The sequence below is a fragment of the Kryptolebias marmoratus genome, linkage group LG9 (assembly GCF_001649575.2).
Source record: "Kryptolebias marmoratus isolate JLee-2015 linkage group LG9, ASM164957v2, whole genome shotgun sequence".
Lineage (NCBI taxonomy): Eukaryota > Metazoa > Chordata > Actinopteri > Cyprinodontiformes > Rivulidae > Kryptolebias > Kryptolebias marmoratus.
Window position 1 is genome coordinate 10,273,170 of NC_051438.1, and position 16,720 is coordinate 10,289,889.

Below are 16,720 nucleotides of genomic sequence, written 5' to 3' on the forward strand. Positions count from 1 at the left end.
GGGGGTGGGGGGTGGGGGCACACACGAGGGGGCACAAAGGACAGGGTCATCAAGTCGGAGCTCAACTCCCGAGAGGCTGAAGATCCTGCTGAAGGAGCACAGAGACACGCAAGATGAGTGGACTAAATGAGTTTGAAAAGTGGCTTTTAAAGGAAGAGAAAAAAAAAACAGTTTAAAATGTAGACATTTCTCTGATTGCCCCTATTTTGGGGTTTTTAACATCTAAAGTGCCTTTTTTGTTTGATGTAAAATGAAACAATGCTAGAAAAGTACAATATTAAGACAAATTAAAGCTTTTAGTTCATAATATTATTGTATTTATGCATAAATCTACAGCAGTCACTATAACTTCAACTTCTTATCTGTTTAGCTTCCTCATAGGATTAGTAATCTAATCTAATCTAATCTAATCTAATCTAATCTAATCTAATCTAATCTAATCTAACTACAAAGCCTATGTGGTGAGGTAGTTTCCGATTTTCAGCAGAGTGCTGTATTTGTACATACATTCCATCCTGCCGTGTCAGCGTGTAGCCGTAGTGGGGATAGTTGACAAAAGACACGTTCACCCCCACCAGAGGGGTTCCATCTGTCGTCAACACCTGACCCCGGATAAGTGACGCCAAGCTGCAAGAGGACAGAGGAGACACAGTGAGGCAGCGAATGTCCATCTATCTACCAAGTCTCCCCCGCCAGCCACCCATCATCTGATTGGATTAATCTCGCCATCTTTCAATCACCCAATTTGCCCGTTCACTTTGTGCTCTGGTCTTCCGCCGTTCATTAATTAGAGACAATCAGCAGCCGCCAGGATCGGGATGAGTATGTGTCAATCACGTAAACAAACCGTGACAAAAATCAATGAATATGTGCACGTCTGAGGCTGCGTCATCATGAGAGGCTGCATCCAAGGGAACTGATACGCATCGGATAACCTTTAAACATTTCACTCTGATGAGTTATTTCCTTTGTCGCAGTTAATACAGTATCAGTAGACAAAATTCAGCACCATGGACAGCGCTTTCAAAGCTCAGCAGAATCAGTGGGAATCTTTGGCAAGCCTGCGTCTGGCCCCTGGATGTGTTGAGATCTCAACAAGTTATGTAAACCATAATTTCATTTAACATTTAGGTAGTTGAGTAAAAAAAGTTGGATATCTCCAATAAACAGATATACTGAATTATATTTCATATTTTATAGGAGCATCAAAAGAAAAAAAAAATTAAATTGACAGGTCTTTTCATGCTGACACACTAATTATTGCTTGTTACTTTTTGTCAAATATATTAACATAGATACAGAAAATCTAGGCATTCAGTTGTCAACAGATGAGTTTTTTCAAAAGTAGATTTCAATTCAGATGACTGATGGTTTACGTACAATACATGAATTGCTTCTGTTTTTTATTTTTTTAAATTTAATGATAGACACAAGACAGATTATAGATAACTTTCATTACTATTACAGATAACATCAAATCAAATTAGTGATTAGTGTCAGGAGAACTGGAACACCTGGTCATTACATTAATTTACACATAAAAAACATGTCTGTAGCTGCGGAGCAATTATCTAACTCCTTTCATTATGTAGAGCAGATTCTCTAAGTTTGTGTACTGTTGAACAGTTTCACTAGTGCCAGCTTCACACATGCACGCCAACTCATTCATGTGACTACCGTTACTGCCAGCTCAAAGGTGAATTAGTTGCCGATCAGCTTTGACCTCATTATTTTCACAGAACATCAACGTGTGATAAAAATGTATCAGGCCCAACTTCAGAAGTGACATTTAAAATGAGGTTTTTGGTTCCTTTCTGTTTAAGGCCTCTTTATTATTTTCCAAATATTGACTTGTAGTTCAGATTAGTTTTTCAGCAATCCATATTTAAAAACAGGACATTGCAGAAATATATTAGTGTCAAAATAGCGCATTACTTGTCTTAAAAGGATCAGGACAGGGTGCTCTTTACAGACACACTGTCATTCTGGTTTTTTTGCTTTTGTTTCATTTTTAACATGAAATCCTCTGCTATTTTACTTTCCATTATCATTTCATTAAATAGATTTAATACATACACTTAAAGATGAAACTTGTGTGTGAAGTTTTCTGTCAGTTCTGTTAAGTCATAGCCTGCTGCTACATGTCTGTCTAGTTTTTCTTTGTTTGCATGTGCTTCCTGTCATACCTGGAGTTGAACGGGCTTTCCGCAGGGATGATGTGGGTACTGTCCCGCCCCACAAGCATCTTGACACGGTCGTAGAAGGATCCGACTCTGGGCTGGGACATCGGGTTCTGCTGGATGACTTGCAGAGGGTCCCTGGAGCCTTTGCACAGTGGACTGTTCTGACAGGGACTCTGAATGCAGCAGTCTGGGTCCATGCAGTCTGTCAGTCCATCTGACAAAAGGCCAGAAAATTCAGTGAGGAGTGTAAAAAAAAACAAAACAGAAAAAAATTCCCCTCTTTCATCAACGCTTCATTTAAAATGATGACAATCGGTGCTGGTCTCACTGAAGAAAGTTAAATTTGAAAATCCCTCATGAAAGCTCCTCCCAGGAGACTTCATTCTTAATTCTGTGTCTTCTTTAATTTATTTTATCCTTTCTCAATGTTTTCTTTTTCCTTGGCATTTCTAAGTGAAGACTGCTCTTAAAACAGCTCGACCACAAATTTTCAACTGCTCCTCTTAATTTACCTCCTTCGTTGTCCTTGTTGTCTGCACAGGAGGTCTCCATGGCAACACTGCATCCAGGGCCCCTCCAGCCCGTCTGACATTCACAGTGCCAACTCTGCTGACCCATGGTGCACTGGCCGTTCCCGTTGCACAAGTTAGGACAGCCGTCTGGGCAAAAACGACAGCAAAAGAAGGAAAGGGGGAGGAGAGAAACGGAAGAGAACAGAGTAAAACTTGTTTTATAATTAATGATACACAGATGAGCTATCAAGATACTGAGTCTGAGTCAGTTAGATACTAAAAGCCCGCTGTTTTTGGTGAATGTTCAGGAATCTGTTTAAGTCAGCAGGTCAGTTTTCATGCACATCTTTCCATCATTATGTCTCTGAACCTGAGGGATGGCTGCTGATGTCTGTCTGTGTGTGGACAGAGGTGGATGGATCACTTTATTCGCCCACTGGCTAGAACCCCACCCGATCATCACTCTCTTTCTCCATCTATTTATGATTCAGTGTAGGTAATGGGATTCTGATGGCCTGAGAGTAATGCTTTCTCGTGAGAGAATGAGATTATGTTTGACAGTGTGTGTGTGTGTGTGTGTGTGTGTGTGTGTGTGTGTGTGTGTGTGGTAGCAGTGTATGAACTAATAAACCTTCACTTAAGCTTATGCAAAAACCCCTACCAGAGTCTAAGACCCTAGAGCTAAATAAGTCTGTAACTAGCATTGCAAGGGCACCCTGAACATAACTGTGACTTTGAGGCAAGGAAAGTCAGATAATTACAGGGGACAGTAATATTTTTTTCAGTGTAACATTGTCTGCCAAATTCTGACCACTTTCATGTAAGTACAAATTTTTAAATAGTATTTCATCTGCAGAGGGAATGACCCAAGAAATGATTCCAAACGTATATTTGTATATTCTATATCAGGCTATTTCCTCTAGCTATTTAATGTGGCTTAGAATAAAGGTCAGCCGCACCGATTTTAATGCGATATATTATCACTGTCTTAACACACAAATCAATATTTTTATTTCAAAGACACAAGAACCTTGAACTCTTAAAGTTCATGGTTCTATTTGACTGGATGTTCGGGACCATTTTTTTGCCCAGCAGCAGAGCCTTTTTTGAGTCTTGTTACTAACTGCATGGTTGCCAGGGAACTAGTCAAAAAAAAATCAAAAAAAAAATCAAGGAATGTGCTATGATTGGCTAAGATGGCATCCTATGTGAAGGGATAGTTGAGATTATTTTGGGTTGGGGTTGTGTGAAGCAGTTGTGTTAAGTCAGTATTCTACCTGCAGTTGTCAGAGTGAGCTTAATTTGGAGAATGGGGGAGAAATTTTTATGTTGGAGTCAAGCTTACAGCTAGATACACAAGGGCAGATTTAATTCCTTAAAAATAATTTCAATTTGAAAAATGTTATTGCTGTTCAAATAAAACTGAAGTGTCATGATTATCAGTGTTTTAGTAAGTCAAGCCCACAGTGCTCCAGAAACCTGCTGGGAGTCAGATTTTTATCTTTACGTGCTCATCTGTGACAATACTGTCATTCAAGAAGGTAATCTTGTTTCCTACTATTACCACAGAAATAACTAGGAAATTATAAGTATTATAGTTGTTACTCTCAGGTAGAGAGATCCAGATTGCAAGACTATTTGAACCATGTGAAACCGTATCATGTTTTTTTAAATAAATCTCCCAGCTGTCAGTCCTTGAGTCCTCTGTTTATTTATGAAGTAAAACAACCTAGAGCTAATGCTATGTTATAGATTTTTACTTTACATTTGAATCAAGTAGTTAAGCAGACTGGGAAGGCTTAATATGTGTCTTTTAACAACTGGTTTTACAGAACATTTTGCAAGAACCCTCAGAGCATGTCACAATACAGTCACTTTTCAGAGTAAATAACTATAAACCTCTTTTTAAATAACCGTCTGATGCTAAAGTGTTGCGCCGTATGCTGATTTATGTTCTAAAATTGGTGCACAAAATTGGGAAGCAACAAATCTAATCACTGAGTGCAATTACATATTGTAAACAGTCTAATATTGTATTAGTGCCGATGACAGCGCACAGCTGCCTACCTCAGTTTGACATGTAGAGCACGTGCAATAAAATACCCAAAATTCAAGCCTTGTGTGAACAATCTTGGTGTTTTCTTTACCCAGTCTTGGGTAAATGCAGACTTCTATTTGATGACCTCATTAAAACTGAGGATGCAGCTGCTCTGCTTGCACCATTGGTCAGACGCCTATGGGTGTACAAGTTTACTACAAAGCATTCACTTGAACTTCTGAAGTTAAATGTGGACACTTACTAAACTTTCCAAATGTTCAGATTTAGCCATATGTTAGATGTCTTGTTATTCTAAAAATGTTCATGTGGAAGCTCATACACTCCAGGCTGATGTAAAAGGAGCAAAAAAAGAGACTTGAATTCTAACTTTTATTAACTCGTGGGAGTCTTGTGCTCCTGATTAGTGTCATATTGCTCAGTGTTTTTACTTTATTCTGTCTGGTTCAGTCAGAAAAAGATACGTCTCTGTTTAAAGACTTTAACAAACTGACTTCTGCTTTCTTTACATCTCAGCAGCACAGTTGAATGCTGTCTTACCACTGAGCTGAGTTAGATTGAAACAACTCAAGCCTGACTGAGGGTAGGTCAAGAATTTAGCCATTATTTTTAGAATAAAACAAAAAAATACTCTTAGAATGTAGAATGGATGAAAAATAGAGCTGTATGATTGCAGGGAGAGATTAGATGTTTCTTTAGGTGAAAAAACGGAAAAGAAAAACTGCTTTTAAAAAAAAAGAAGGGGGAATCGAGTTGCTCCACTCGCACTATTGATAAGTCACTTATGGATGTAGGAGTTCACAAGAACACATTCGCTTGAACTGTTATCAGTTTTCTGAGGTTTAAGTTGTTTTACTGCTAGCTTGACTCGTAAGTGAGATTTTCTCTCTGATTCTTAAAACTGTCTGCTGCCTGCTGCAGGTAGGATAATATCTACTCATAGCCTCTCCACACAGACTTTCCAAACTACACCTTCAAGACAAAACAAAAATGTTTTTATATTTTGACTCAAACTTGAATGTTTTCTTACGTTTGGATTCTTTATGCCAATAAAAGACACCTTACTGCTGGGTCCAGCTCGATACTGACAGATACAGGACAGTCTTATGTGTACTGCTTCTATAGCATATTTAAAAATGTAACTCAATTAGGATTTCCAAATAATCTAAAAATTTCACTGTATTTTGTCTTTGATGGTCCAGCTTAATAACAAAAACAAGTAGTCTTGTTTATGAAAACTCAACAGGACATTTTCATACTCAGTTTAATCATTTGCCTCTAGTCAAAAACAGTAATATCCTTTACCTCCTGGCCTCGTTTGCCATTTCCTTCTAACAATCTAAATCAGCCATGTCTCACACTTACGCATGAATCTATCAAGGAGAGGGAGAAAGGAATGATGACACCCAAGGACAGTGTTTTCCACAGCATCTCAAAAAGCCACTAACAAACTTGTCACAGTGATTTCCTTTTCAATAAATGAGGGAGCGGGATGTGACACTCTTTACGTCTGCCCACAGGAGATAGAGGCAAAGACAGGGCTGACTGATAAAACAATACGTACACACGCCCAGCGCGACGCACCCCGGAGATATGACCTGACATTTCTCACTCAGCGGTGGCGCACCGACACGGAGCGAGGACAGGACAAAATAACCCGGCAAGAGATTATGAATATGAAATGCTTCTTACTGAGTCCTGCTCGGCGGATTAATGAACATATTCTCACTCAAGTTGCACCGTAGGTTCTTGCCCTCCAACAAATCGCTGCATCAATAAAGCTGTGCATTATGAATACAAATTGCGCAATCTAAACCGTGGCAGCAGCTAAATTAACAGGCATTTCAACCCGATTGGCATTTTATCATGTCTCATCCACCGGGTGATGAGGGAAAGTCAGGAAAAGGACTTATAGAAAAAAACAACAAAACAAAAACCAGAGCGCCATCTTGATTTGGACGCTGGAGAGGCAAGCAGCTTTTATAGCTCAACAAGAGGAATCAAATCAAAGGTTTTATCTTTAATTATTACCATTCCCTGCATCAGGGGAACGCTCATGATGCTGCATTAACAGTCAGGCTGGAATAGATTGTCCCCAAGTATTGAGCTCGGGGAACAAAGGCAGTTAGCAGTGATTGCCTGTTAAATGGAGTTGCCATTTAAAGCAGCCAAATACTTATGAAGCACCCGGACAGGACAATCCATAGCGGGCATTGATTGGCTAGCCTGGGCAGGCCAGAAGAAGGCTCCTCTCTCTTTAATGTCAGGACCCAGTCAATACTCCCCCCATACTAAGTAGAATAAAGTGGGATTTCAGAAACTATTAAGCCCACCCTCCTCAGTAATGTAGTTGGACTCTGATGAAATCCCCTTAAAAAGGAGACGAAATTGCCTTGGGTTATGGGTCAGCACACACGCTCTTGTTTGGTATGCAGTGTCTGTGGGCTCGGATGGTGGGGTGTATATGACTGTGTGAGGCTGAAGAGAGGAAGATAGCGAAAAAAGGCAGGCAGATACAGAGAAAGAGAACGAGAACAAAGAGGGGAGAAGAAACTAAGTCAAGACATTGTAGCAAAAAGTTCCACCGTTCCCTCTCCATCCCCTCTGCGCCCAACTCCATCTGCTCTAAAGGTCATCAAGAAAAGGTTACTGCTATAAATCCACGGTCACATCTCTTAGATGGTCTGAATCACTTCTAAAATAAATGTCCACTCATCTACTCCTCCTACTCTTAACAAGCTATCTAAGAAATTAAAGATGACTTTGTCTCACATTTATAGGCGAACTGCCACTGCGCTTCCCTCGGACTTCCTCTTTTTATTCTTCCCCTCTCCCTCTCTGTGTCTTGCTCCCTCTTTAACCCTGCAATTTACCTTTTCTCTGGGCTAGCTCTTCATAAAACAATGAGAGCTATTCCATTAAGCGTAGAGGGTGAGAGGACACTCTCAACGGTGCTCCAGGGACCTGTACTGTCAGGCAATCTGTGCCGCTTGGTGCAGCCCGACTGAGGTTCAGCTGTGAGGCTATCTAATAAGCATTCTTGCTGAGCATTTGAGGCAAGTCACTCCAGACCTGCAGTCCTCCCTGTATGCCTTGATTTCTTAACCTTAACTGTTAGTCTGTTTATCTTTGTGCTATCTGAATCTGAGTTTTTACGTGGCTTACGTTGGCCAGAACGAGTTTTAATGTAAAGATTAAAAGTCTGGATTTGTTGCTCGCTTAGACACACACACATGCACACATAATGGATTTATTAGCCACTCTACCATGGCTGTGACTGTTGCCACAAATACCCAAATGTAAATGCGCACACACACACACACACACACACACACACACACACACACACACACACACACACACACACACACACACACACTCACTTAACAGCGCTGCATTTTATTTTTTTTGACACCACATTAACGCCTTGCATCAGTGGCCTATGAAATTTACCAATTACCTCAAAAAGTTCTTCTCGACTTTGATCGTTTTCTCCTTGTGTGAAACAACTGTGTTTATGCGGGACATGACTGGAATACCTGAGTGTCGTTTCAGGTTTCACACTGGACATATTGATGGGAAAACACGCATGCACTACCACACATCCACAGCACAGCCCCTCACTCAGCACTTTTTATACCACACTGGGGGCTCTACAGTAACCCCACAACACATCGAGGCTCAATGACAGCTAAGCCCTGCTGCGGTGCACTGCAAGAAATGGGTTGGGGAGGGGAGTGCACCGCACGTAGGGAGTCGTCATTGAGGCAGGCGCCCTGGTCTACTACGAACAGATAGCACCACAGAGTCTACAGAGCCAAGCCAGGCCAAAACCCACAGATGCAGCAGCTAGTTTCTACCACCACAGGCTAAGAAACAAAACACCAGAGTCAAGATACGGTACCTGCTTTGTCAACCATGCTCCCATGGTCTGCAGTGGGAGAAAATGTGCAGAAGGTAAATATCGGGGAAGAGTAATTTCGTTTGTTTTGAAAGAAATGCAAGCAACATCATGCAGAGCTGAAATGAATAACAGGCAGGCTTGCGATAAGCTAACACTGAGAATGCCTGGCTGCGAGTGAAGTGTGCTTTGCGCCAAGCTGAAGCCTGACAACTCTTTCATCTCGGGCTGATTCTGCAGTCAAAGCTGCCCTACTTTCTGATGGGGGAAATGAGGAGATCATAAACTGTTATTCCCCCGTGCATATGGACGTGTTGGCGTGCGTGCGTCTAGGTGTGTGTTTCCTTTTGGTGTTTTGTTTGGGATGTGTTTCAGGCTGCAATCACAGTGCCTCTGGTGACAAGGAGAGGAGACTTTGTGTCTCACGGCACTGCAAAGGGAATCAAAGGGATCTGGCACTCATCCATCCAAAGTGACAGTGATGTCAATATGAGACAGTGATTGACTGACAAAAGACACGCACACATTCACTCTAGGACAACTGTGTACATGCACACACGCATACACACATACACAGACAAATAATTTGAGTTGTTTTTTGATCACAGTGAGTTGAAGAGTTTTGCCTTTCATAGCATAACTTTGGTGTTTCAAAGGCCATAAAAGAAGTAAAACTCCTGAGGTGTGGAGTTCAGAGGCAGACTAGAAACAACTAAATCCTGCTCTTTTGTAATCCTCCCACCCTGACGTACGTCTTTGAAGCTTTTTTGCTCACTGCACCCACCTTCTACGTCAGACTCCCCCCATCACTTCCCTGTGGCATTGCTTTTACCCCCACACCCCCACCTCTCATTCTCAAATTAACAGAGCAAAAAAAGAAGTTGCTGTTTGAGTCTGACTGGGAGCTGGTGTTTTTGTGCTCACCCATGTGTCGACAACGCAGACACACACCAGACACACACCAGACAGACACCTCCAGCCGGCTCTTACCAATGGTGCAGTGCTCTCCGTTCCAGCCCTGGTGGCACTGGCACTTGCCGTCCTTGCAGGTCCCGTGCTTGATGCAGAGCGGGTTGCACACGCGCTGGTCGCAGGCTGCGCCAGTCCAGCCTTCCTCGCAGCGGCAGGCTCCGCCCATACACACCCCATGGGTTCCACAGTCGACAGAGCAAACCTCTGAAAGTGGTAACACAAACTCGGGTCACAAACATTTTGAAAAGCAAAAATTTTTGATTTTTTAAATATAAAATGTTTTATTTCCCCGTTGCTAAGGGGGAAATTGTGTTTTTGCCGGTGTTTTTTTGTCTGTCAGTAAAATATCTCATGAACCAGTAGATGCATTTTAATGAAACTCTTATAAAGTAGTTACTGGATTTTTTCTTTAAATTTTTTATTGATCTAATTTAAAATAGTTTCTACAGTTAATAAAACCTCAGCAAACACAAAAAAGGTTATAACTCAGTTAATTTTATAGATATTAAAGCCAAATTTGGTGTGGTAGTATCTGTCTATAAATATGATCAATTGTTTTAACAACCCAAGTATGACTGTAGGTTGATATTTATCAGGTGGTAAATTATTTAAAATATGTCAATAAAACCTTTATTTAAGAGGATGGTGACAGGCAAACAAACGTGCAAAAAAAAAAAAAGGAGAAGTCAGTTTTAGGCTGGATTTTTTTTTAAATAGACATCTTGTGTTTCATTTCTTTTGCATCTAACAGTGGAAGAACTTCAAAAACCATCCTGTCAAGTGCAAAAATAGATCTTTTTTTTAAAGAGGCAAAACAATCTAATTTACATTACAAAAACCTCTGTTTTTTCATCCTGCACCTTTAATTATAAACAGGTGACGGTGGTTTTGTGACGACAGGGTTTATTTTCTGAGTCACTGTCTGGGAGGCTCAGATGCTGCGGGGCGGCGACGGCGCACGTAGTGAGATGTGACAGTACTGCTTGTGCGCTCAGGCACCCCGGAGTGCAGGAATCGACGCTTGTGGAGGAATCCTGCTGCGTCAGACAGTGTAGCACCTTTTTTTTCTTCTTTATTTAAAAAAAAAAAAAAGATCGGCATTACTTTTTTCATGACAAATGCTGAAGCGTTGCTCATGAGCAAGAGAGTAGACTGTCACGATGAAGACAGCCAACTCAAACTTAACTGGAGAATTAGCAGCTTCATTTTTATTAGAAATAGTTGAGCATTTAATTTAATCTTTGCTGCTGTTTTTTTTTTATTTTATTTTTAGGTTTGTTTATTTTACTCCATTCTGGGGATTTTGAGGCTCAGGCTCAAACTAAGAACCTCACTGCTTTTGACCATTTTGTCTGTGACAAATTATCCACAAAGCAAACCCACCTCTAACGTTCACATTTATTGTAAAAAAAAACCCCAACTCAGACCATTTATTTTACAGCCTCTTAGATTGGCGTCTTTGTGAATGTTGACTTGTACACAAAACACACCTCTCCAATCATCCTGTAATGGTCTTTCAACTCTACCTAAGATCCAAATAGAGTGACAAGGCTTTTACTTTTCTCTGTTTTTCCGGCAAACAACTTCACGCTGACCTGAAATCTGTCACTGCTTCTGTTAAAAAAAAACAACAACATTTGATCTGTGTGCGTGGGATTCAAGGTTTGTCAGTATTGTTCATGTGTTCCTTCTTAAATGTTTGCTCCCCCGTCCATGCACGGTTTTTGCTTGCCCACTTTGGATTTGGAGCAGTACCCTGAAAAAGATAAAACGCTATCAAAGCCATACTGTTACTTACAGTAAGAAACTTCCCACATTTTGTGCCAGCATGTTCCAATTTGGCTCCAACTTCGTAACAGTTGCTGATTCCTATTTCGAAGCATGTTTTAAATTTTTTTGGTGGATTTCTTCCAAGTCCAATTTGAAAACCAGAACAGCATGAAGCAAAATGGCCAACTAATAGTCAAATACCCTGGGACCACAAAAGAACTTGAGACAACCACTACTGAGTAGGTGTTTTCGTCTCGAACTTTGACCCTGCCTCTTCCCTCAGAGTGTTTGCCTTTTCTTGCCATCTCTCAGTGCTGTGCATTTACCCATGGAGCAGTCGGGCCCCATCCAGTTGGGGTCGCAGCTGCACAGGCCGGTGTCTGGTATGAAGGCGCCGTGGCCGTGGCACTGGTCCGGGCACTGGGCTCTGGGGAGCTCACAGTGGAGCCCTCCCCAGCCGGGCTTACAGTGGCACTCCCCGTTCACACAGATGCCGTTGTTGGAACACGTCGGGTCCAGGCAATCCACTGCATCGAGCAAGGGGCACACACACATGGAAAAGAATGAACAAATAAATTCATAGAATCTGACAGAAACTTGAAGATATCACATTAGAGCTGATTATTACTCGTGAAGTCGGAGCAATAATGTTTTCGCTTGTAGGTTAGTTAACAAAAATATATCTCATGAGCCATTGGACAAGTTTGAATGAAACTCTGAGAGAGTAATCATTAGATGAACGTCTACAACTGATTTCATACAAGATGGCTGCCACGAACATATAAGACATAAAATAGTGAAAGACATAAAAATTTTATTAATGCAGTTAAAACATTTGGTAAATAATAGGTCTGGGTTTAATTGGAGCACAAAATCTTTTTCTGTTTCAGAAAAAAACCCAGCAAAGAGCCCCACAGACATATTATTCATTGTGAGCGTTTGGCCTGGTCCATGAGTGAGCGGATGCATTTCTGCGTGTCCTCGTGCGTGCCAATACATGGGAGAGAATCTGACACTGTCAGTCTGCCAGGTTGACAGGCAGCTGTGAGTCTGAGTTGTGAGTGAAAACCAATTTGACAAATTACCTCCTCTCGGCAGAGCGCCCACCCATCCTCCCCTCTTCAGGCCTGCTGTCATTGCTCTGTCCCGGTCACATTTACTTTTTCCCTTTCCCTCCTCGTCCTGTTATGTGTGACACCCTTCTCCTCCTCTTCCTCGTCTTCGCCCCCTGCCACCCCAGGCATGACTGACCCCCCTCTCTACCTCTTTTGCACACATATTAATAAAAGCACACGTGTAACACCCCGGCCCTCCATTTCTGTTTGCCCGGCAGAAACGGCGGATCACAGTTATCGATTTTCGTGTCGCTGGCACTTCAGGTAAATTGTTTGAGGGACTCTGCTGTGATGAATATCAGATTTGAGACCAGAGAAGAAGGAGGGGGAAAATGGATGAGGAGACGGTGAGGGAAAAAAATGAGGTGGAGAGGAGAAAATGCTGACCTTGTTCTCAGGCCTTGCGTTTTGACTCCTTCTGTCATTTGATTTCTTTCTTTCCTTTTGTCTTCTCATCTCTTTATCTTCACCCTTGGCTACGCCGCCCTTCTGACTCTCTAACCCTCCCTACTCTTTTTTTCCGCTCTTCCTTTCTGATGACGGAGAATGCACCCAGCAGATCCTTCTTAACAAGATCAATAGAAGCAAATTCAGCTCTTAATAAAATCTCTGATGTGTTCAGCTGCAGTATCATACTTCATCTGTATATATGGAGGGATCGGACACTCACTCAGGATAAGATTATGCTATGATGAGCAGTCTATCTTAAGTTGGAGAGCATGAGTCTGTGAGAAGTTGAGTTTAAAACATGCATGATTTTTTAAAGACCTCTGTCTCTCGTTTTGCATATTTACTTTTTGTTTCTACGGTGTATTGCCTGTAAGAAAATAACATCACATCACCTTTTGACACATCTGATAAAAGCGTAGCATAATCTCCAGAAATACTAGGTTGCCATGGATTTATTGGCAATAAAAAAATTTGTCACTTGAACATAGCGACTGAAACATCACATATACTTCACATTTACATCTTAATAACGAAAGCTGCATAGCAGTGATACAATAATAACAATCTCATGCTGTGCAAACACTCTGTCTGGTACTTTTGTGTGTAATAGGCATCTGCATCGTCTTTCTTATCTGTGTTGTTAGAGCTATGTATTAATGGAGTTGTCCTTTGTGTTGTTGGAGCATATTTGGTATTGTGAGAGTACCAACAATGTCTACGTGTCGTTTTTTGGTACAGGTTTGCGTACTGGGTCCAGTTACATGGTGTGCACCTGTATAAGACTCAATGGTTTCTACTCATCATTCATTCCACAAACATGGACATGTTGTAAATTTGGACTTTACTTGAAGACGAGGAGAACATAAGACAAATTGCCAAGCTGAGATCTGCAACGGAAAGCGCTAGATAGATGCTGAGACCATGGCCTGATAATGATGACAGGCTTTTGGTAGAATTTTGACAAGAGGATGCTGTTGAATGCAATAAATATGCTGCAGCAACATAAAAACAAAACGCCTCACAAAAACTAAAAAACCCCGTTATGTCTCATAAATGCAGCATGCGCCATGCTAACATAGTAGTACACTGCAACCTTCCTACCCTTCACCCCAATACATATGCAGTATACATAAGAGGAACGCATCATGAACATTACATGAACATCATTTCACTCATCACAAATCGGACTTCATGTCCTCGTGCTTTGACCAACGTATAGAGATTTTTAAAATACACCAACATAAGTGTGAAACAGTGTGAGAATATCAAAAGTATCACTCTGACCTTAAATTACAGTCAGACCATAAAAGCACCAACTCTCACCCTCTGCACAGTTTTGTCCTTTGTAGCCAATGGAGCACACACAGTTTCCATCGGTGCAGGTGCCGTGGCCGCTGCAGAGTGGGTCTATGCATTGCGTGGCCGGTATGTCGCACTCCGGCCCTTTCCAGCCGCTGTAACACACACAGGAGCCTTTGTCGTACTGGCCGTTGCCGCTGCACAACACTGGGCAAGCGGCTGGACAAGAAAGGGAAACAAAGAACAGTAAAGGATAGGAAAAAAAGTGTTAGTAGGCTTTTTGTTCATTTGCAGAGCAAAGAGATAACTTCATGTATCTCCACCAAATCACACAGGAAGGAAAATAGAGTGGTTAAGAGAGTGGAGAGTGCCAATGACATAAAGAGTAATTAAAGGTAGAGGAAACTAAACTATTCATCAAAGCTGTCTATCCCAGGTGAGCACAGAGCCAGGGAGTCGTTAGCTCAAGGAGCTGCCATTCATCATCAGTCATCTTGTCTTGACCGTGTTGCTGCTGTTAATCCCCTCTACCTTCTGCATACAGCCCATAACCTCCCCAAAAGAAACAAAACAAAAAAAACCCAACAACAACACGTTTTTCTTGCCCAATTAAGCAGCCGAAACATCTTTTCCGACCAAATTTGCAAACAGTGAGCACCTTTGGAGCAGTCCATGCCGTGGAATCCCGGGAAGCAGTGGCACACACCAGAATTGCACTCTCCGTTGCCATGGCAATTGCGCGGGCACTCTTGCACTGAATCTGTGAAGAAGACGAAGTGAGACAGGGAGGAAGAGGGGAGGGTTCAGAGAGTTTGACGCCAAGCATCAAAGCGGTCCATGAAATCATCGGCACCGTTCATTCTTTAAGATACAACAAATTGAAGGCGCGCTGAGCCTCTCGGCTGCACAGACATCAAAAGCAAACACGTTCCTCTGGGTCTCCACGCATTTCTTTTTTGGTGTATTTCTTTAGTCTACTCTACGGTGGGAATGCGCTTTAATTTTTTTCTTTCAAGAAAGTAATCATTGTCCTACAAGCTCTGTCCTAAAATACAGCCATGTTTTCAGGACACTGAAAGGTTATTTTGGGTTAGGTTTTTTTGTTTCTGTGCAGAATCCAGACACATTGTTCACATTATTGATGAGGTTGCCTAGAAAATGACAGACATGGATAAAAAGTATTGGTTTTCCTCACTTGGAGAAAAAGTGGTGACGCATCACTGCTGTTTTGATTCATGCAGTGGACTGAACTGAGCTCCTTTAATGGCTCCTTGTCCCTTCAGAAAGTTTCTTGAGGTGGAAATTCAACTTGAAGTGATAGTTAATGTCTTTTAAAGTGGGGTTCTGTGAAAAGGTTTTGAACAATATGCTTATTTCATGGCAGATAAACTTGAAGGAGTTGGGAAAGCACAGGTGTATTAACAAGGGCTGCATTCCACCTCTCCAGACGTGCAACTTTCTCAAAATGGAACGCGGCCCTCATTGATGCACCTGCGCTTTCCCTACGCCATCAAGTCAAAAAGACAGCTAGTCTGAGCTAACAGCTACTGCTAGTGGGGCTGAGACAAAATTGGATTGCTGCAGTCATAAAACAACTACAGTATAATCTAAAAAATTATTGGCAGAGTAAAGGTTTATAAACATTTAGTTCAGGCAAGACAAAAACCAAAGTAGAATCCTGCCATCTTAATACAACTCCAGTGTAATAAAATCATAGTAGTTCATACAAACGTTGTTTTATAAATCTGTATACTGTGGTCAATTTCACATTACAAAAGTGTCCCAGGCTGCACTAAAACTACTTCTATTTGTCCTAGCAAACAACCATAACATTTTATTTAAGTAACCATATAAAGTGAAAGTGACAGCAGTGTATAGGATATTAAAATAACATTTGGAGTTGTTTCAAGATAATACTTTGGTCTCTGCTGGTCAGAACTAAACTCAGTTTCTTCAAACTGAGGTTGTTCACAGGGCTATCTTCAACAGATAGGATAGTAATTGTTCATAATCTTTCCACAGACCCCTGTTCAAAAAATCAGAACTTTTGTTTCAAAGCCATCCTTCTTGAGCCCCTCTGCTGACTTTTTTCACATTCTGGACTTTTCATGTCTTGCTTGTTTACGCCTTGCTTCTGCTTGGACTAGGGTCATTAATACTTTATCCAGGTATGGTTGTTTGGCACAACAGGGCAGATTTAGCTGGACTCAATGTGAGTGTGTGAGTGTGTGTGTGTGTGTGTGTGTGTGTGTGTGGGCATTATAGGACTTCAGCTGCCTTTTAGTGCCTCTTAACCCACTTACTAGAAGAGAACCGTTTGGTGGGAAGTCCCAGAGTCGATGCTAATCACAGGGATGCATTTTGGACTTTTACCCATCTCGCCCTCCTCTCCAAATGCTTTTTCCAATTTCCACTCTTCTAACACTTCTCAGCCTTTTCACGCTGCCTCCTTTTGTAACACT

At 41.5% G+C, this 16,720-nt stretch overlaps 1 protein-coding gene across 9 annotated transcripts in view; it reads right to left on the reverse strand.

Annotated features, from left to right (window-relative positions):
• The window catches only part of tenm2 (teneurin transmembrane protein 2), a 253,742-nt gene that overhangs the window by 17,754 nt on the left and 219,268 nt on the right, over positions 1 to 16,720 (reverse strand). For 7 of the 9 annotated variants that reach the window (XM_037977338.1, XM_017419733.3, XM_037977341.1 and 4 more), the window contains 8 exons: positions 14,917 to 15,018; positions 14,283 to 14,477; positions 11,721 to 11,921; positions 9,643 to 9,828; positions 8,656 to 8,682; positions 2,696 to 2,842; positions 2,187 to 2,397; positions 508 to 627 (listed from right to left, as the gene is read on the reverse strand). In XM_037977338.1, coding sequence (XP_037833266.1) covers positions 508 to 627; positions 2,187 to 2,397; positions 2,696 to 2,842; positions 8,656 to 8,682; positions 9,643 to 9,828; positions 11,721 to 11,921; positions 14,283 to 14,477; positions 14,917 to 15,018 — 1,189 coding nt within the window. The remainder of the gene's footprint in view (positions 1 to 507; positions 628 to 2,186; positions 2,398 to 2,695; positions 2,843 to 8,655; positions 8,683 to 9,642; positions 9,829 to 11,720; positions 11,922 to 14,282; positions 14,478 to 14,916; positions 15,019 to 16,720) is intronic. The other 2 variants (XM_037977339.1, XM_037977340.1) reach the window with 1 other exon arrangement.